Source organism: Antechinus flavipes, chromosome 5 (genome assembly GCF_016432865.1).
Source record: "Antechinus flavipes isolate AdamAnt ecotype Samford, QLD, Australia chromosome 5, AdamAnt_v2, whole genome shotgun sequence".
In the NCBI taxonomy this organism is placed as follows: domain Eukaryota; kingdom Metazoa; phylum Chordata; class Mammalia; order Dasyuromorphia; family Dasyuridae; genus Antechinus; species Antechinus flavipes.
In genome coordinates, this window is record NC_067402.1 from 289382368 (window position 1) to 289402525 (window position 20158).

Here is a 20158-nt window from a genome sequence, read left to right on the forward strand (position 1 = left end):
CTTCACTCATTCAGACTGAGGGTGAGTGCTTAATAATTGCTTTTACATTCAGGCTGAAGGCAAGGTGCTTAATAATTGCTTTTTCACACATTCAGGCTGAAGGCAAGGTGCTTAATAATTGCTTTTTCATACATTCAGGCTGAAGGCAAGGTGCTTAATAATTGCTTTTTCATACATTCAGGCTGAAGGCAAGGTGCTTAATAATTGCTTTTTCATACATTCAGGCTGAAGGCAAGGTGCTTAATAATTGCTTTTTCACACATTCAGGCTGAAGGCAAGGTGCTTAATAATGGCTTCTTCACTCATTCAGACTGAGGGTGAGTGCTTAATAATTGCTTTTACATACATTCAGGCTGAAGGCAAGGTGCTTAATAATTGCTTTTTCACACATTCAGGCTGAAGGCAAGGTGCTTAATAATTGCTTCTTCATACATTCAGGCTGAAGGCAAGGTGCTTAATAATTGCTTTTTCATACCTTCAGGCTGAAGGCAAGGTGCTTAATAATTGTTCTTTCATTATTCAGACTGGGTGATTGATAGTTATGAGTGGTTAATAATTGCTTCCTCATTCATTCAAGGCTGGATGGAAGCGTGCTGAGGGACTGTACTCAGGTTGAACCACTGGCGCGTGATTCTGCTCCGAGGCGCTCTGAGGACACGCGGCACCGAGAGCGCCTTAGAAACGTTCCCTAATACACAGGCTGCAGCCGAAGGAGGCTTGCCCAAGCAGTCGCCACGTGACCCCAAGGCTCTGGTCCGCGCAGGCGCACTTCGCAGAGCCTCGTCTTGGCCCGCTCTCGGCTAGTGCGCGTGCGCAGAGCGTGTTCGCCTTGCGCTCGAGGAGGTGTTGCGTCCCGGGCTCGGAGTGGAGAGGATGGAGGCGAGGCCGGAGCTCATAGGAGATGAGGAGGCAACGGGAGCGGCGATGCTATTCTACGAGCGGGCCCATTTCCGGCACGACCCGCGCTGGCTGCTGCCCCAGCCGCCGCGCCTCTGCCTGGCTTGCACCGTGGAGCTGCTGCAGCCCACGAGCGGCGCCTCGGTGCGGTTCTACTGCGCGTGCGCCTTCCCGAAGCCGCGCCGTTCTATCTTTCAGTGCTCCCGCGCTCCCCTCCCCCACTACGCTCGCGGCCCCCCTCCTCCCCCCCTTATGCTTTAGGCTTCCCCCGACCCATTGCGTCTGCGCCTCCGCCAAAAGCCCCTGCCTCCCTTCTCCAGACTTGTTTTCCTCTTGTATCCTCGGAGCTACATTTGTGCAGCGCTGGAGAGGTATCGATTTTGCTGTCGATCCAGACATCTGTGTCTGCAGGTGTAGACGTGAATGCACACACAGAACTGTGTTTTTGAAGCTCAGCCTTGAGGTATTATTGGTTAAAGGCTCCACTTTACAGACAGAGAAACTGAGGCTCACAGAGTGACCAACTTGGAATTTGACCCCAGACAGTCCTGCTTCCCCCCACAGATGTCTCTGCACTAAGTCCCCTGGATAAGGCCACCGGCACCCTCCCTCTCCTCAGGCTCGGGCCCTCCCTTTTCTGGCTGAGCAGGGCTCCCTGCCGCCCCCGAGTGCGGCATGCCATGTAGTCACAGGTCAGAGGTTTTCAGAAGCAAGTACCCATGTCTTGTGACGCCCCCTTGCTGCCTCCCCTTTGCAAGGATTCCGCTTTAAGTCTTACTCCAAGTAGCCCCAGCCCACTCCCGGCACCCATTCTTCCCCGCCTCAACTCTCCCTGCAGTTCCACTTTTCCCTTTCATTCGTTTAATGGGCACCTATAAAGGCTGCTCTGTGCCAGACGCTGTCCTACGGTGGCAGGAGGCAAAAGCAAACCGGCCTTGCTGTGGTTATTCTGCTTTGCTCCGTGGGGTGAGCTCAGGGAGACAGTTTTGTTACCCAGTATTTCCCTTAGCAACCAGCTCCCTGAGTGCTCAGCCTTACTCCCCTGTCCTGTTTTTTTCTCCTCAGCCCGGGATCATCCATTCCCTGGGCCATCAACCCCCTTTTCCCGGTGTCTGTCAGCCCCTAGTACTCGACTCTCAGTGTCCGTGTTCATTCAGACACTGCCCTCCATCCTTGACTTCTTTGCCCTTTCTGAGCCTCCCCCCCCCAAAAAAAAATCTGTTCTCATAATTGTTTCCTTCGTAGAGATAAAATAAGTAGGTGAATGGCAGTGAAGGGAAAAAAGTTGATAAGAAGACCAGAGGCAACAGGAATCCTAGCCTGAGAGGAGCTTGAGTTTCTATGGTTTAATGCTCCATCAACTGTTCCCATTAATGCATGGGATGGGTTCAGCAGCCAGTGGATTCCTATTTTGCTTGACTGTTGTTGTTTAGTCATGTTTAACTTTTCAGGATCCCTTTTGGAATTTTCATGGCAGAGATAATGGAGTGGTTTGCCAGTTCCTTCTCCAGCCCATTATACAGATAAGGGACTGAGGCAAAGAGGATTAAGTAACTCCTCTAGGATCACAGAACTAGTGAGTGTCTGAGGCTAGATTTGAACTCAAGCCTTCTCGACTCCAGGCTTGGCTGCCCTGACCCAGGGACTGGTATTTGTGAGTTTATAGTCTCTGTCTTGGAGGCTTTTACGCTTTTCGCCACAAGGTGCTACTGCTGCTCCACTCATTCATTTGTCCGTGTTTGCTTCCAGAATTGTGTTTACTTTTTTGGAGGTGTCCATTGGCTCTCAGAATTTAGACTCAGAAAAGCTGACGGAGAAAAACCAGGCAAGGGATTTTTAACCTGGGGGCCACGGATAGATTTCAGTGAATTTGAACTGAAAAAAGTTATATCTTTCTATTCGTTAATGGTTGATTTCCTATATAATCTTATGTAAGTTATGCATTTAAAAATATGATTCCGAGCAGGTCTCAGCTCCCCGGGCTTCCCCAGATTGACTGCCACAAGGGTCCAGGACACACAGATGGCCTGTCTGTTGTTTTCAGAGGAGTAGATCAGTCCTGGGGGTACTCAGTGGCAGAGCTGCCATTTGGATCCAGACTTAATCTACTTCTCTGTATATCTCCTGTGCCATCTCCTGGTCACATTAGTTGTAGGGAATGTGCCCCATATAAAATAAGGGCTTCTCTAAAATGGTGGCCCTAATCTCTTGAATTTAAGGCCAACAGATGGTTTCTTGTATGTCACTCCAAAAGCCCCATGAGTAAACTTTAAATCAACAAGCATCTCTTACAAAACTGGGCTAAGTGCTGGCTCCGATCCAATCCAAGGACATTTATTAAGCACCTCATATTCACAAGGCAAGTGTTTGCAGCTAGAAAGGAGACGCAGTGAGATGAAGTAGACAGGAGGTTGGTCCTGGAGGGGAGCCCTGGGCTCAGATCCTGCCTCTGATATGTACCTCATGGATGATCACAGAGAAGTCACTTGGCCTCTCCTGTACAACTGTCTGAGAAGCATCAGGGCTTTTGCATTCAGTGAAGGGAATTTCTGCCTCAGGAGTTCCCAGTCCCAGACTCACTATCCTGGTTTCCCAGTGCAAAGGCCTGCCCTTCATTAAGTGCTGGTCACAAGACTGCCCGCTCCATGCCATCCTGTGATGTGAGTGTGAAATCAGGAGGAGATGAGAAGAGCTGCGTCAACGGTGGGTTACTTGGCCAAGAAACACTATTTTCTTTTTCATCTTCAAGCTGGTGCGCAAGAAGCACATGTTATCCTGCTTCCACGATGCCCTCACGAAGCACGCCACGTCAGTCACTCAGGTCTTGGCTCAGAACGAGACAGTCTGCACCCACCTCATAGGCATCCTCTTTGGTGAGCAACAGTGGGTGTCCCTGGGGCTCTCAGAAGCACCCACCCCAGCGGGCTCCTTGGGGAGATCACAGGGAGAACTTGGGTCCACCCTCACTGGCTACTACTGGATTGGGTGGAGGGAGCAGGAGATACCTAGAAGAGAGAGGGTCTAGAGAACTTTAGATCTGCCTCCATGTTTGGTTTCTGCCGTGTGATGACACCTCCTTGGGGGGTGTCAAGTAAGAGAATTGTTGACATGGGGAGTAAAAAGGCTGACCCTATGACTAGCAGGTAGTGAATTCCACCTTACTCCCTAGTCGGGAGCCTTGTGACCATGATCTATAGACCCCTGCAGATCTGCAGGATGTTTTTTCTTCTTCCTAGCTGAAGTCAGTGCCTGTTCCTACCTACAATTTTCTATTCCTACCTTCAAACCATGAACTTGGACATTCCCTAAAATATGCTAGCTTCCCCCTTCTTCTGTCTCTTCAGCTTCTGTGACCTGCGCCTCCTCTCCACTTCAGTAACACATCACGATAGTCATACCCTTGATCCTGCCATCACCCCTCCCAGTTCCACTTCCATTTTCATGAACTCTGAAATTCCTTTGCCATCATTATTTTAACATTTTCTCTTCCTGTACTTTATGACCCCCAACCTTGTTCTTCATCCTCATGACCTCCAATACCCTCACAGTCCAGTGCTTTCCCAGACACTTGCCCCGATCCAGTTACACTCTCCCCCTTCCCAATCTGAACCCATCAGCAGACCATTTGAAGTCCATACTATCCTCTCATCTGCAATCCCTTGCTGCCTTTTCTTTGTTTTTTTTTCCAACCTGTGACATATATGCATAGTCAAGCAAAATAAATTCTCACATCATTCAAGTCCAAAATACATGTCACATTCTGCATCTCTAATCCATCATTTCTTTGTCAGGAGGAGAGTAACACACCCATTGGTCCTCAGGAATTGTGGTTAGTCATTGAACTGGACAGAGATCTGAAATTTTTCAGTTTGTCTATCTTTATAATGTTGTGATTATGTAATTGTTCTGCTCTGCTTAAGTCAGTCAGCAGAGAGTTCATACAGGTTTCACCAGATTTCTCTGAACCCATCCCTTTCATCATTACTTAAATTTTCCCCTTTATCAGAGGTCCTGTCTTGCCAAAACTAATCCCTAGATTATTCCTGTCATCTGCTTCCTTCTCTCCTCCTCACACACAGCAGAACAGAGCTGGAGGAAGTCATAAAACTAATGGATCCATGCTAGCTGAACTCACCGTGGCTGCTGTTACAGCAAGAAATCCTGTTGCTCCCTAATGGAGTCTCTAAACCACAGCGGGTGATTCCAAACTTCCTCTTCTCTGCTCAGTCTTCTCATAGTGCTCCTACTCCCAACTTGTCAGCTCAGGATCTCACATTATACTTCAAAAAAGAATAAGATCATTTGTTGGGAATGTCCCTTTTGTTTTCATCTTACATCTCTCTGACTGCATCCTCCAATCTTTGATAAAGGGATAGTCTTTCTCCTTGCTAAGGCTAGCCCCTCTATGAGAAATTTAGAGCCCATCCCTATCAACACATTGCCCCATTCTAATATTACTTACTCCCTATTGCCTACAGATATGTCTCTGTCTCCCCTCTCCCTTCCTGAAAACCTTCATTTAGACCCTTTTAATTAACTACTATCCTCCCTTTCCTTTCCTTTCCTATCAGCTAAACTCCTCAAAAAGGCTGTTTAATTTGACTTCTGATTTTATCCTTCAACAATCTGATAGCTCTAAATTTACCAACAATTTCTTAATTGCTCAGTCTCACATTATTTTCCTGAACATTGTCCTTGGTCACTTCTTGGCCCCATTTAATGTTGTTAATATAATTCCCTTCTCCTCCTAGATTTGTTTTATATCTTTTATTTTTTGGCCCTATTCCCCAACTGCCTCTGACCTGGAACTTCCTCAGAGTCTAAGCTTGGTCACCTTGGAACATCCTTCTTTGCCTCCAGCCTTTGCACCATAGGATATCCCTCTATCTTGAATCCTCTGTATTGAAATGGGGGTGGTGATGCCATTGACAGAAATAAGGAAATTGGGAGAAATAATTAGTTTAGGGGCAAAGATGATGGGTTATATTCTGGACATGTTGAACATAAAATTACAGATTTGAGCCAGAAAAGGCCTCGCAGGCCATCAAGACCAACCCCCTTATTCCATAGATGAGGAAATTAGGGAAACTAGAATAGAGAGGAGTTGGGACTTGCCCACAATCACACACTAGAGAGCTTGCTTTGACCTCTTTGTTCTTTTCCTGCTTAAAACCAGCAGAGCAAGGAGGGGGCTTAGTGGTATTGTATGGACCATTCTATTCCATATGCCTGCTTTTCCTCCTTCCTGAGAATACCAGCTCTCTATTCAAGATGGGGATTCATTAAAAGGCTGGGTCTGAGGTACTGAATAAGGAGACTGAAAGCTCTGTGTGAGCCTCTAGAGAGAGATTTGAGTCCCTGTTGTGGACTCTTTGCTGAGGGTGCAGTTATTTTTGCCCTTCACAATGTGTCCTTGGGCTTTGTTCTCCCCCCAGGGCTTCTGCGTAACATAAAGGATGGCAGCATACTGGACCTCTCCATGGAAGGTGAGACATCGTCTCTTACACATCTGTCTCCATCAAAGCTGTCATTCACTGCTCGCCTCCCTCTGCTGGAACATAGTCAAGAACAAAGGCCAGGCACTAAAGTCTGTGCTCGTCTCTGCTGAGAAGATGGTCCCTTGGGTCTCTGCAGTGACTCTTTACTAACATTACACACATTTTAATTTTTATTGACATCTTTTGTCTCAACATGTCCCTTGTCTCTACTGTGTCCTACCCCTTGGCGAGCCAGCACTCGCATCAAGAATAGATAGAAAGGAAAGGTTGTTCAGCAAAACGAACCATTAGAGCCATTGAAGTGGACAGACAGGACAGCCACAGCCCATGATCTTTGCAGATAAGGGAGGAAGGTGCATTTTCTCATCTCCTCCTCAGAGCAAAGCTGGATCACAAATAGGGTTCCGTTTAGAATTTTTGATATAGTCATTGTTCTTTCCATTTACATTTTTGTGGTTTACCGTGTTTTCTTTGTATCAGTTCATATAAAAGTCTCCTTGTGCTTCTCTGCTTTACCTGCATTTAGCCAACCTGGTTCTGTGCTTTTTTAAACCCCCCAGGCTGGGGCTTGAGCTGGAAGGGGCAGAGAGGGCATGCTCTGGGCAGGTACTATGGCTTCATTCAGAAGGAACAACTGATAGTCTGAAAGCGAGGAGGAGACAGGAAAAGTATCAGAAGAATCCAGAACATCTGGGGGAGCATGAATGCCACAGTAGGTCATCAGATTATCCATGCATTATTTTACTGCAGGATAGCCAGTGTTCAAAATGATGATCCCTCTGCCATTGAGAAAAAGTATGGCTGAAGGTTTACTCCTCTGCCTGAGTTTTTTAGGGGAAGGCCATATAGCTTAGTAAAGAGAACCCTGGTTTAGAATTGGGAGTCCGGGATTGAACCTTCCCCTACCAGCTGCTATTCACTACTTGTGTGCACCTCAGATTCCCCACCTGCCACATGGGGTGGGAGCCCAGCTTGGACAAAAGTCATAATTTGACTAGAAATAAAAAGGTTGGTAGGTCCTGTCTCCCACTAAGGGACTGGAACAGGGATGAGAGCTGTCTCTGATGTTTCCTGTCACCTCACTCTTCTCAGGCCTCATCTAGTGCTTTCCTCACTCACTCACCTGATTTGTTTAGATTTCCCCTATTTTTCTTCCCAAACATTCTGTTCCCCCCTTCCCTCCATTAGAAGATAAGTTCCTTGAGGGAAAAGACCACGTCCCATGATCTATCTTTGTCTCTCTCCCGGTGAATATATCAGGTGTTTGTTTAATCGAATTCTTTCTGCTTAGTCCTTATTCAGCTTATTGTACAACTGAAGCTGGGACCGTTCGTCCACTATTTGCTGGAAGAGTGCCAGAAGGAGGTCAGTGATATGCCATTTTCATTCTCACTTCAAGCAGCTGCTGAAAATCAGCTTCTAGATCACAGACATAGTTCAGCCTTTATCTCCTGCCATCTGCCTGCTGGCCTCCTTCTCTTTCTTCTGGTATCACCTGAGGTACCACCTTTTACAGAAAGCCTACCTTGATGTGCTTACCTTTCTCACCTTTCCTCCAGCCTTCACACGTTCTAACTTGTGCTGCAATTCTCGGGGTTCCCATCTGCCTCGACCTTGGCAGGTGAGATCTTTCACATTAGGAATTGGGTTGTTTTCAATCTTGGTATGCCTAAGACCTGGCACTCTGCCCTTCCCATAGTAGATGCTTAATAAATGCTGGTTGAATTGAATGTAACTAAACTGTCAGTTCATGATTTTGTTATATTACCTACATGGGCCCTGGACAGTTGTCTATTTTAGTCTTATTTGCATTAAATACTTGGCTGCTAGAAGATAGTAGGGTGTGTGTGTGTGTGAATGTGTGTGTGTGTGTGTGTGTGTGTGTGTGTGTGTGTGTGTGTGTGTGTATGTACTTAGTTCAATTAGGAATATAATAAATGCTTTTAATAAAATGGTGGGTGAGCTTCCTGACCTTACACGGTGAGCTAGGTAGGGCTCTATGGCTTTTTCATTTCCATCTTTCAGCTCATCAGAGCTTCAATCTGTGCATCTCACCCAGGTGCAGTTTGCTTTCAGTGTGGCTTGTGAGAGGTTCTTCTCACTGCTTGAGCAGGGTGTAAACCTGGCATTTTGGTACCAGTTTCCTCCTTTGGGATTGGTTTTACTGATGGGATGGTTTATCTTTCTTAATTTCAGTTTTTCTACTCTGTAAAGCAAAGATAAGAATCCTTTTTTTTAAAAATAGCATTTTATTTTTCCAAATACATGCAAAGATAGTTTTCAACTTTCATTTTTAAAAATTATTATTATAGCCTTTTATTTACAAGTTATATGCATGGGTAATTTTTCAGCATTGACTATTGTAAAACCTTTTGTTCCAATTTTTCCCCTCCTTCCCCCCACTCCTTCCCCCAGATGGTAGGTTGACCAACACATGTTAAATATTCGACTTGCATTTTTGTAAAACTTTCTGCTCCAAATTTTTCTTCCTCCACCCCTTCCCTCCCCCCTCACCGAGACAGTAAGCAATCTGATATATGTTAAAAATGTACAATTCTTAAACATATTTCCATATTTTTGGTTTTTTATATTTATATGTACATATATAGATATATACATACACACATACCCACAGAGATCCCCTTATATATATACATATACATTCCTACCCACACATATATACATATATCTATATACATAGAGCAACATGTATACATGTCTACATATACTCAGACATGTATATATACTCACATTTGTAAATGCATGTGTATGTATACATATGTAAACATGCATATAAAATAATATTACTGTGGCTGTCATATAATGTAGATTTCTCTCTTAATTGAATCTTTAAGTTTGAGTTTGTCTAAAATCAATGATTATTAGCCGTATTTTTCCCTAGTAAATTTTACTCCTGATTCTTGTTGTAATATTTGTGTATATCTCTTCTTTCCTATCCCTGCTAACTCCTCTGCTTTAATTCTGCTCCTTAATTTACCTAGATATTATTTAACTTCTCCTACTCATAGATTCCTCCCTTGTCTTCTTTCTCTACCCTTTACTTCCCCCTCTCCTCATCTCTTCTCTCCTTGTTTCTTTATAGATTTTGGAGGCCGTTTTATCTTTCATTATATATAGTTACCTATTTAATCCATTCCTGATGTGATTAGGTTTTCAGAACTATGAGCCTTCCTCCCCCTCTAATTACTCTTGTGTCTATTCTTCCTCTATACCTCATTTGTATAATTACTATTTTTAGCTTTTCCTAGGCGGTTTTCCTTTTTAAAGTCAGATCATTCTGTATCTAATCTTTCTTTTGAGTTATCCTGTTGCTGATGTTAGTCTTAAATATATGATATATAATTTCCCTTGTAAAAAAATAATTTGTCCATGTTAAGTTCCTCGAAGTTGATTTTTGATACTGCACAAATTTTCTGTTGAGTTTGGGTTTAGTTAAAAGAAAGTCCTGAAAATCTGAAAGTTCATTGAATGTCCATTTTTTTCTCCTTTGATATTATGGACAGTTTTGCTGGATATGATATTTTTGGCTACAGCCTAGCTCTTTTGATAGTATATATAATTTCAGGACTTTGGTCTTTTATTTGTGGCTGATGATGTACAATTTGAATTGTAGTTCCAGTATATTTGAATTGTGTTTTTTGTTTGTTTCTTGCAAATTTTTCTATTTGAGTTGGGGGTTTCAAAATTTGGCAATAATATTCCTATGTGTTTTCCACAAAGGCTCTCTTTGAGGTGGTGATCAGTGGATTTTTTTCCTATTTCTACTTTCACCTTATGTTCTACCACTGTAGGACAATTTTCTTGGATTATTTCTTGCATTATTGTGTCACAGTTCTTTTTTTGGTCACAGCTTTAAGGTAGTCCAATTATTCTTATAGTTTATCTTATTGATCTGTTCTCCTGATTTGTTTCTTTTAAGATTGTTCACATTCTGTTCTATTTTTTATGCTTTATATTATATTTTGTTATTTCTTGATCTCTTCTAGCTTTGCTGACTTTCCCTTGCCTAATTCTAATTCTCAAAGAGTTATTTTTGTCTTTAAGACTCTATATCTTCTTTTCTAGTTGGTTAACATTATTTTTTCATAATCTTGATTTTCTTGGATTTTTTTTTTTAGTTTTTCCTCATTGTCTCTCATTTAATTTTTAAATTCTTTTTTGAGTTCTTCTATAAATTCTTTCTGGGCAGGGAGCCATTTAACATTACTCTTTGGAATAGAAGAAGCTTTTTTTTTTTTTTACTTCAGTGTCCTCCTCTGAAGATGAACCCTATTCCTATAGTAAATTTCTATGGTTGGGTTCTTTTTTCTTTGTTGGTTTATTTTTTTTTTAATGAGAAGTATTACTGTAAGTACCTCTAATCAAGCAGTGGGAGGGGGGATGGTGCTTCTAGCTTCACTTCAGTTCTCCCCTCTGATCTGGAACCCCAAACCAAAAGTTCTATCTTCCTGCAAGTACCCAAAGCCAGCAGTGTCTTTCTCTCACTCTGTACTCCTGGTATGCTGGTTTCTTCTCTCCCAGAGCTGTGTCTTTGCAGCACAACTGGGCCTGGCAGTCCTAATCAACTGACTCAGACCCCAGACCCCTCAAGTTGTCAGGGAGTTTCTGTGGTTTCTGCTGAAGATCTGAGTCCCCAGTGGGTATTTCTGCAAACTAGTCTGGAGATCTTGGCACTTCATAGTGATTAATCCCCCAGTCTGGGGTCTTTTTTTTTTTCTTTTTAAAATTTTATTTATTTATTTGATGTTTTTGTCCCAGTTAAAAACAATTTTTTTTTACATTTGTTTTGAAAACTTTTGAGCTCCAGATTCTCTCCCTTGTTCTCAGCCCAAATTCCCATTAAGAAACCATATATTGTATAATTGTATAAAAGTATACAAAACATTTCCATAAAAATCATGTTGTGAAAGAAAACGTAGCTTTCCCACCCTAATAAAAAACCGTCAAGAAAAATAAAATGAGAGCGAGAGAGTGGGAAGAGAGAGAGAGAAAGAGAGAGAGAGAGAGAGAGAGAGAGAGAGAGAGAGAGAGAGAGAGAGAGAGAGAGAAAGGAAGGAAGGAAGGAAAAAAGGAAGGGAGGGAGAGAGGGAGGAGAGAGAATGCTTCAATTTGTATTCAGATACAATCAGTTCCTTCTCTGAGGTATGGATAGGATTTTTCATCCTAAGTCCTTCAGAGTAGTTGTGACTCATTGTACTGTAGAGAGCAGCAGAGTCATTTATAGCTGGTCATCCAAGAACATTGCTATTACTTTGTATACAGTACATTTCACTTTGCTTGAGTTCATGGAGTACTTTCCAGGTTTTTATTCTTCCTGAGAGCAACCTGTCCATCATTTCCATTGAACAATAATATTCCATGACGATCACAAACCACAATTTATTCAGCCATTCTAGGGACTTTCTTGGATCTTCTTGAGTTGAGCCAGGAAGACCCCTGATCTGCCCCAAGTCTTCTTGATTTTTCAGTCTGTCTCTGTTTGCCCTGAGGCACAAATTTATTCTATTTGTGGGGCATGTCTGGAGAGCTTGAAATTTTCTGACCTACTCTGCCATTGCTCAGAAACTTCCTTCCATATTTCCATATTTATCATGTTATGCAAGAAAAACATATCAAAAGGAGAAAAAAACATGAGAAAAGACAAAAAAAAAAAAAAACAAGCAAACAAACAATAGTAACAACAAAAGTGAAAATACTCTGTTTCGAACCACATTCAGTCTCCATAATTCTTTCTCTGGACACAGATGGCATTTTCGACAGGATAAGAGTCCTTGCCCACCCTCGGTCCTTATAGAGTTGTTGTGAGAAAAGTGCTTTTATTTAGCATTAAAGTACTAAAGAAAAGAAACCTTTTGGTATTGCTTTCTTCACAGCTGTGTAACATGCCTACCATGAGGGACAGCCTGGCCACAATGACCCTCCTGGGCAAAATGGTGGATTCCATCCCTTCCCTTGCCGAGATTCTCGTGATAGAACATGGTGAGTGCTGACCAGTCGGTTCCTCTCCCTGCTTTTCATGCAGCTTCTACTTCTCTATTATTTTCTGTTCCCACAGGACTCAGTATGCCCTTATCCTCTGAACCTCAGTTATCTTATCTCTTAAATGGGGGTCATAAATCCTAAACTACTCACTTTATAGAAATACACTTAGAAGCCTGAAAATGCATTAGAAATGGGAGCTGTTGTTTGCATTATTTTACTCTGGTACCTGTTTGTATGGTTTTGGCAAGTGGTTGTATGATTTTTCACACGCCCTCTTTTTTTTCTTCTTCATTAAACCACAGACACCATGAAGGGAGGGGCAGACAGTGGTGGTAAAGTAGGAAAAATACCAATAAGGGGCCTCAGAGTCAGTAAACATTGGTTAAAGTCCCCTCTCTGATGCTTCCTGGCTCAGGCAAATCATTGGTCTTCAGCCTCTCTTTCCTCCTCTTTAGAAATTGGGGGGTTGGGACAGATTCAGGTAGCTTCTCTCTTTGAAGCTGGTTCTTCTACATCTTGATCCCAGGTCTTTCTAACTCCCATCTCAGTGTTCTTTCCACCAATTTTCCTTCTGAGATTTTGAATAGCAGTAGTTTCCTCATTTGTAAAATGGGAATAATAATATTCATCCTGCCTCCTTTGAAGGGCTGTTGTAAAAATAGAGCTGGACAAACATTAGAAAGAAGAATGATGATGTGTTGGGTTTTGGGGTTCTGAATGACGATCACTCTTGCCAACATCCAGTTTCTTTTGCTGTTTCCCTCTGTAGGTAGCCTCCTTGAGCATCAGTTGAAGGGTCTGATGTACCCCAATGAGGCAGTGAAGGCCGCAGTCTGCTATCTGTATGGGAAGCTGTATTCCTCTCCCATTGTTGCGGAGAAACTGTCGGGCCATTTCAGGGAGAAGCTGTGTTCCCTCTTCCTTACCACACTGGACAACGCCCAGACAAAAGAGCTGCAGATTAACTGCATGGGTGAGAGGAAGAAGCAGAGGAAGCCTTTTTTCTTTAGAACTTCTGTCAGTTGCATGTGGGACTTTGTAGGGCAAATTAATTGGCCCCAGAGGAGGCTTCCTTGTAAGCCTTCCGGGTTTTTTATCCTTCACTGGAGGTAATCCTGGGCCTTTGAAGGCAATGACAGAGAAGTTTAAGCTCTGTGAGGTCCTTTTGAGGTAGAAAAGCTTCTTATAAGCCCAGTATCTGTCGCTGGGGACCAGGCTTGCTTAGCTGAGAGAGGCTCACCATAAGACTGGGAGTCAACAACTACCCAAGAAACACCTCTTAAAGTTGAAGTGACTTCTTTTTAAGTGGTGAGGATGACCACAGTAATGGAACCTCGACGTGTAAGAGGGAGGGTCCAAAGAAGGAAAAGGTCTGGAGTAACTACCACCTTTCTGATTGAACTTACCCTAATGATCATTCCATGGTGGAACATGGTGGCCCCTAGTTCTGTGCCTTGAACATAGTAGGCACTTCGTTGAATTGAACTGAGAGTGAGAAGACCACTTGGGGATTTGTTCTCATACTGAAGGCTAAGGGAGACCCATCCATGCATCCATTCATTCAGAAGTTTATGGAGCGTTTGCTCTGTGCAAAGGAAGCACTGTCCCCACGTGCTCTGGGATAGAAAGCCACACAAGAGTTTTCCTGAAGGGGGTGATTCTGGGGGTTTTGATCGCCAACCTCTGTGCTTATCTTCTCAAGCTGCTGCTGCCTGAGGAGGTTTTTTTCTTCCTCTTTATTTTCACAGGTTTACTGAGACAACTACTGAAATATGACCTCTTTGTATCGATTATAATGAGCAAATCAGGGATGGCAGGGAGTTCTGAAAATGCTGAGGTTCCACAAGAGGAAACTACTCTGCCCTTAGTGCTTAAAAAGGTAATTCCTTTGCAGGGCTCTGGGTCTCCTGATCAAAACTGTCTCCTGTTGTCACTGTTACAGAGCCTCTCACACAGGCTCAGGAGCCATTATGTTTGTGCTCTGTTTCTGGTTCTGGTCTGTTGAGTCATCTTTGAGCATTCTTTTTTTTTCCACGCAGAGACATTGGGGAATCCTAGATAGTATCACCCAAATATCTCAAAATCTGTCCAGGCTTGCTGTCACTGGGCCCGTATTCTGGAATTGCTGGTAGAAATCGGCATGGGCACAAATGGAGGCTGGAGATCTTTGCCTGAATGTAGTACCCACTTTCCCCATGTATTTTCAGTTTAAGATTATTTTGTCTTCTTGTGCAAAAGGATTCTTATTTACTTCACTAAAATGATCCATCTTTTCTTCTATGCTGACTTCTTTTTATAGTATTTTATTTTTTCCCAATTAGGCGTTAAGACAATTTTTTAGCAGAATACCACAGTTCTGGTGGTTCCTGTTTTACAGCATGATTGAACTCATTCCCTGTGACTCCAGCATTGACCCCATCTTCCCACACTTCTGCATACACTCAGCTTCATTTTCTCCTTCCACCCATGCTCTACCGTAATTGCCACAAGTTTCTGTTTTTTCTTTCTGTCTCTCATTCTCTGATGATTTGGCTCCTCTGGATCTCTCCATCTCTGATCTAAGACCCCATCACAAACCACCCATGGCATACCATGCTGAGACACGATCCCCGCCCCTATAATGCCTGGATGCCCTTTCACACTCCTGGGCACAGCTGCTCGAATGCTGCCCATTTCTTCCATCCCCGTCAGCCTTTCCTGTGGGCTTCCCCCCAGAGCCATCATGGTCTGGGCCTTGAAGGTCTGAGCTTTCACTGGACGGAGTTATGGGAGGAATAGGTTACCCTCATACAGGGCAGTGGACAGAAAGGCCTTGGGCCTCCTCCACTGCTCTGTCCCTTCTGTCACCAAAGCCGTCGAGACAGAGGCCTGGCAGCTTCATCCTGAAGAACCTGAGGCTGCTTGCCGAGTCCAACAGCAAACAAGCAGGTCCTAGACATGGGCAAACAGGGCGTGCAGCCTCGGAGGGAGGGGAGCTTCAGCCCTGCCAGACTTTTTGGGGCCTGGGGTCCTACATTTCAGCTGTACCCATCCCCAGGCTTGTCCTCTTGTGGTCTTGACCTTCTCAGATTGCCACCTTCACGGACCAGCTTCTTTTCCCCCCAGTCCGTGTTGGTGGCCATCCGTGAGATCTCCCGCTTGGTAGCCACCTTCTCTCCCAAATGCTTTTTAACCCTCCTGGCGCACACGTCTGGGGCAAGGCCCGTGTTCCACTCTGTGCACAAGACGTAAAACCTGACCATCTGCTATCGGAGGGCTTGCGCTGTACAATAAGGCAGGGGAAGAAGGTAGGGATGCCCAAGTAAACACACCGTAAGGGAGAACGGAACACGAGCAGGAGGGGTCAGAGGCCTGTGGCAGGTCTGGATCTCCTCAGAGTAAAGGGACTGGAACTGGCCTCTTGGAAGAGATCAGAAAAAAATATGGACAGGTGGGGATGGCGGCTGTCTCTTGCAGGGCAGGCAAATGAATGGGGATAGGAGAGAAGGACCTGAGGAAGGAACGGCGAGTGGGTCCAGTTTGGCTGGAACATTGGGTGCATGAAGATGAAGCAGGAGATGGGGAAAGAACTTTATGAAATGATGCAAAGCAAAACAGCAGAGCAGAAGGGGGAGTCAGTGGGACAGAGGCTGGACAGGGATCCTGGGGGGACCAGAGGAAGGCGGGACATCCTGTGCAGATGTTTTATGCCTTGAAGTTAATTTAAGCTAACTCATCACAAAACTATTTTAATTAGTTGTGCTGGTGTTCGTTATTCATTATTCAGTTTATTGCATCATCATTTATTTTTATTTTTTATTAAAGCCTTTTATTTTCAAAACATATGCATGAATAATTTTCAACATTCATCTTTGCAAAACTTTGTGTTCTGCAATTTTTCCCTCCCTTCCCTTCACCCCCCTCCCCTAGACAACAAGTAATCCAATATAAGTTAATGCATCACTTATTTAAAAAAAAAAAGCTAGGGGCACCTAGTTGGCACAGTGGATAGAGCACCAACCCTGAAGTCAGGAAGACTTCAGTTCAAATCTAGTCTCAGACACTTAACACTTCCTAGCTGTGACCCTGGGCAAGTCATTTAACTCTCCTAATTGCCTCAGAGAAAGGGAGGGAGGGAGGGAGGAAGGAAGGAAGGAAGGAAGGAAGGAAGAAGGAAGGAAGGAAGGAAGGAAGGAAGGAAGGAAGGAAGGAAGGAAGGAAGGAAGGAAGGAAGGAAGAGAAAAAGGTATTTAGCAATGGCAATATTATATGATGATCATTTCTAATGAACATGACTCTTCAACAGTGAGGTGGCTCAGACCAGTTCCAATGGTGTTGTAACTAAGAGCCATCTACACCCAGAGAGGACTGTGGGAGCTGGGTGTGGATCACAACATAGCACTCTCACTCTGTTGTTGTTTGCTTACATTTTATTTTCTTCATCCTCGTTTTGTTGTTGTTTTGATTTGATTTCTCTTGTGCGGCACGATGACTGTATAAATCTGTGCGCATATATTGGATTTAACATCTGTTTTTACCATGTTTAACTTATATTGGACTACCTGCCATCTAGGGGAAGGGGTGGGGAAAAGGGGGAGAAAAGATGCCTCTGGGTGGTTTTTTGGCAGCTGGGTGAAGTTTGCTTCCTGCCCGGCCTTCTGTCCCACTGGCTCCCCCTTCTCCCCCTTCTGCTCTGCTGTTTTGCTTTGCATCATTTCATAAAGCTCTTCCCACATCTCCTCTCTCCTCCTTTTCGTCTCAGTGACATGACGGTATCCCCTGACCTCAATACAATGAGCACATTGATGCTGGGCCACCATTTTGTCAGTCATGCTGTCTTCTCAAACAAGGAGATCGTGTCTGGCTGCCCCCGGCTACCCGAGCTGCTTCCAGGCACCAGTGGAACGAACGACTGGGTCCCCGAGCCGAGCCCCTGGAGCTCCCAGGCGTTTTCAGGCTGATTTCAGTGACCCCCGCCCCGTTTCATGCAGCCAATGTTGCAGCCAGACTGGACCCACTCGGCGTTCTTTCCTCTGGTCCTTCTCTCCTACCCCCGTTCATTTGCCTGCTCTGCACATCAGATCAGCGAGGAGGAGGCTGGAGGGGCAGCGAGTGACTGGGGGCCGGGCCCAGAGTCGGTGCAAATCCGGCCTGCGCCACTTGCGGGCCCAAGTCTTTACTCCCCACCTTAGTGGGCTCCCCTGCCACCTCTCCCCCTGTCCTCCCACAGACTCCCAATGTCAGAGCTCCCCCTTCTGGCAGGGGCGTTTCCAGGTACTGCCTCCGTCACCTCCGTCACAGTGAAGGAGCTGGCGGGGGAATGACCTGATTCCCGGCCTCCCCCAGGTGGTGTCCCCTGAGGGCTCGGGGCCAGGGGCCAGGGCAGCCTCCCCTTTCCCTTCTCCAGCTGTCTGTGCCGCCAAAGTGTGGGCCCCATGCCCAGCTTGCTCTCCGGTGTCCCTCTGATCACCCGCGAGATGTTCTCGGGGGCCCGAGCTCCTCTCGGGGGGTCCGGGCTAGTGCTGCCACTTACCGTCAGTCTCTCCGCCTTTTTGCCCAGCTGCTGCTGTCCCGAGATGAGACCTTGCAGGTGGCCAGCGTCCACTGCATGGCGGCCATGCTGATGCGCTCCCCTGCCAAGTACGCCCCGGCCTTCATCCACGCAGACGTTCCAGGTGGGGGCCCTCGCCTCCTCTCGCGGGACCCCCAGGCCCTGGCGAGGGAGTGAGGGGGAGGCCGTCGCTGGCCGCCAGAGGAAGGCCGCCTCAGTGCTGGTCCCTGGGAGAGCCCCTGGGAGAGCCAGAAGGCTCCTGCTCTCTGCCTGCTTCTTCACGGGCTGGTGTCCCCTCCTCATCCAGAGGGCTTCCTCTCCCTGCTCTGCTCTTTGAGAGCTAGAAGGGCCCCAGCTCCCTTATCTGATAGAAGGGGAAACGAGGCAGAGAAAGGGAAGCTCCTTAGAATAAGAGGTTTGGGCCCCTCGCCCGGTGCGGCTCCCCTGAGCGGGAGAGGGGGGAGGGCGGGCCCCCTCGGGCATCGCCTCCAGGAGCCCTCCGTGCCCTGGGCAGGGCGGGCATGGGGAAGCGGCATAGTCCGGAAGGACGTAAGGTCCTGGCTGCCAGGACGCGTGGGGCTGGCGGAGGGAGCGGCTGGGGGAGGGAAGCGGCCCCCCATGGAGACCTGGCCCCTTGTGGGGCCTTCCCTGGCCCGCCCTGACCCGGGCCGCGGCCCTCTCCCCGCAGAGTTCCTGTTCGAGCACCTCTCGTGCAGCAGCGAGGTCCTCCTCTGCCCCGTGTACAGCTGCCTGCTGCTTCTGACCGAGGAGCGCCTCTTCTTTTCCAAGTGTCACACCGTCTATGGTTCGTGCCGGCCCTGCCCTTCCTCCCTGCGCTTTCCCTCCTGTTTTTAAGGGCCCTCCCGCCCTTCCTCCCTTGCTGCCCTCTGGCCCCTGGCCTGGGGGGCCACAAGCCAACAGATGAGAGCCTGGGGCCGGGGCCTGGGGCAGGGAGACTGAGCTCAGCCCTGGCAGGTGACCCTCTGCCTGCCCCTGCTTCTTCAGCTGTAAGATGGGGGTCTCTCCACGTGCCAGCTAGCTGCCCCCGGCCTCCTTGTTCTCAGAGGAGGAGCCTGGCCCCAGTAGTGGTCCCGTGGGATAGCACTGGAACCTGGGCCTTGTGACTCCGGGGCCAGGCCTGCTTCTGCTGGCTGGGCCTGTGGCCGTGCACACAGCTGGTGCTTAATAAATGCTAGTTGAGTTGACATGGTTGCCCAGGTATGTTCCATTCTTGTGAAGATCCCCCGCCCCTCCTTGCTCGCGGCCCTGTGTCTTTGGGAAGGGTGGTGAGGGGTGACCACCTGGGGCAGGGGCAGCTGGGACGGGGCCGCCTCAGACCTCATCCTCCCCAATGCAGGAATCGAGTCTCTGGTGCGGAGCCTGAAGAGGATCCTGCAGCTGAACAACCCGGAGCTCCTCAAGCAGGGTCTGCTGCTCTTCTCGGAAATTCTGAAGCGGTGAGGGCGGAGGGCAGAGGGCACCCCTGGCTGGGGTACAGGGCAGCGATGGGAGGTGGCTTCTATCACCCCCGCCTCCTTTGCCACCTCCTAGGCAGCCAGAAGAGATCAAGCTTTTTACAAACTCGGCCACCTGCAAGGACGCGGGGGCGGTTCTGCAGGAGGCCGTCAGGAGCCCGGTGCTGGAGGTCATGGCCGAGGCGGTCGGGGCCGCCGCAGCTTTCTTCAGGTGAGGGGCTGAGGCTTCTCTCCGTGCCCTGGGTTGGAGGCCACCGGTCAGCTCCGGCCCCTTGGGTTAGCCCGCATCCTCCTGCCGCCGTTGGCCTGGAGGAGTTAGAGGCGGGAGGAGGAGCAGCCAGTGCTTCTGAACCGGGGCGGCCTCGTCAGGTCAGAACTCGCAGTGCTGCAGCACTAGAAGCTGGTGGTCCTGTGAAGGGGTGAGCTCCCCGCCAGTTGAGGGGTTCAAGCAGAGGGCGGGTGCTCGGCCCATTGCCTGGAGTCCTCCGGCAAGGATTCAGCTGGCTGAGACCCAGCAGTCCTGGAAGGGCCTGACCCACACACACAGGGGAGGAAACTGAGTTGCAGAGGGGCAGGAAGCGGCACCATGGCCCAAGGCCACGTGTCTCTGAAACAGGGAGCTCCTCCACCTTCTGCAGGACGGGCTCGTGCTGGGCCGGGGCCAGGCTCTGGGGGTCCGTCTCCTCCTGCCTGCCCGCGTGTGCAAGAGCAGCCTCTTTGGCCCCGTGCACACTCCGGGCCAGAATGCCGCCAGC

The 20158-nt window shown here is 47.2% G+C and overlaps 1 protein-coding gene across 1 annotated transcript in view; it reads left to right on the forward strand.

Moving 5' to 3' along the window:
- Positions 1 to 873: 873 nt before the first annotated feature.
- Positions 874 to 20158, forward strand: part of MEI1 (meiotic double-stranded break formation protein 1) — a 64378-nt gene continuing 45093 nt past the window's right edge. Inside the window, exons 1-11 of the mRNA XM_051962209.1 lie at positions 874 to 1041; positions 3647 to 3770; positions 6333 to 6383; positions 7687 to 7760; positions 12290 to 12395; positions 13168 to 13371; positions 14147 to 14277; positions 17938 to 18052; positions 18617 to 18733; positions 19286 to 19385; positions 19480 to 19614. Coding sequence (XP_051818169.1) covers positions 874 to 1041; positions 3647 to 3770; positions 6333 to 6383; positions 7687 to 7760; positions 12290 to 12395; positions 13168 to 13371; positions 14147 to 14277; positions 17938 to 18052; positions 18617 to 18733; positions 19286 to 19385; positions 19480 to 19614 — 1325 coding nt within the window. The remainder of the gene's footprint in view (positions 1042 to 3646; positions 3771 to 6332; positions 6384 to 7686; positions 7761 to 12289; positions 12396 to 13167; positions 13372 to 14146; positions 14278 to 17937; positions 18053 to 18616; positions 18734 to 19285; positions 19386 to 19479; positions 19615 to 20158) is intronic.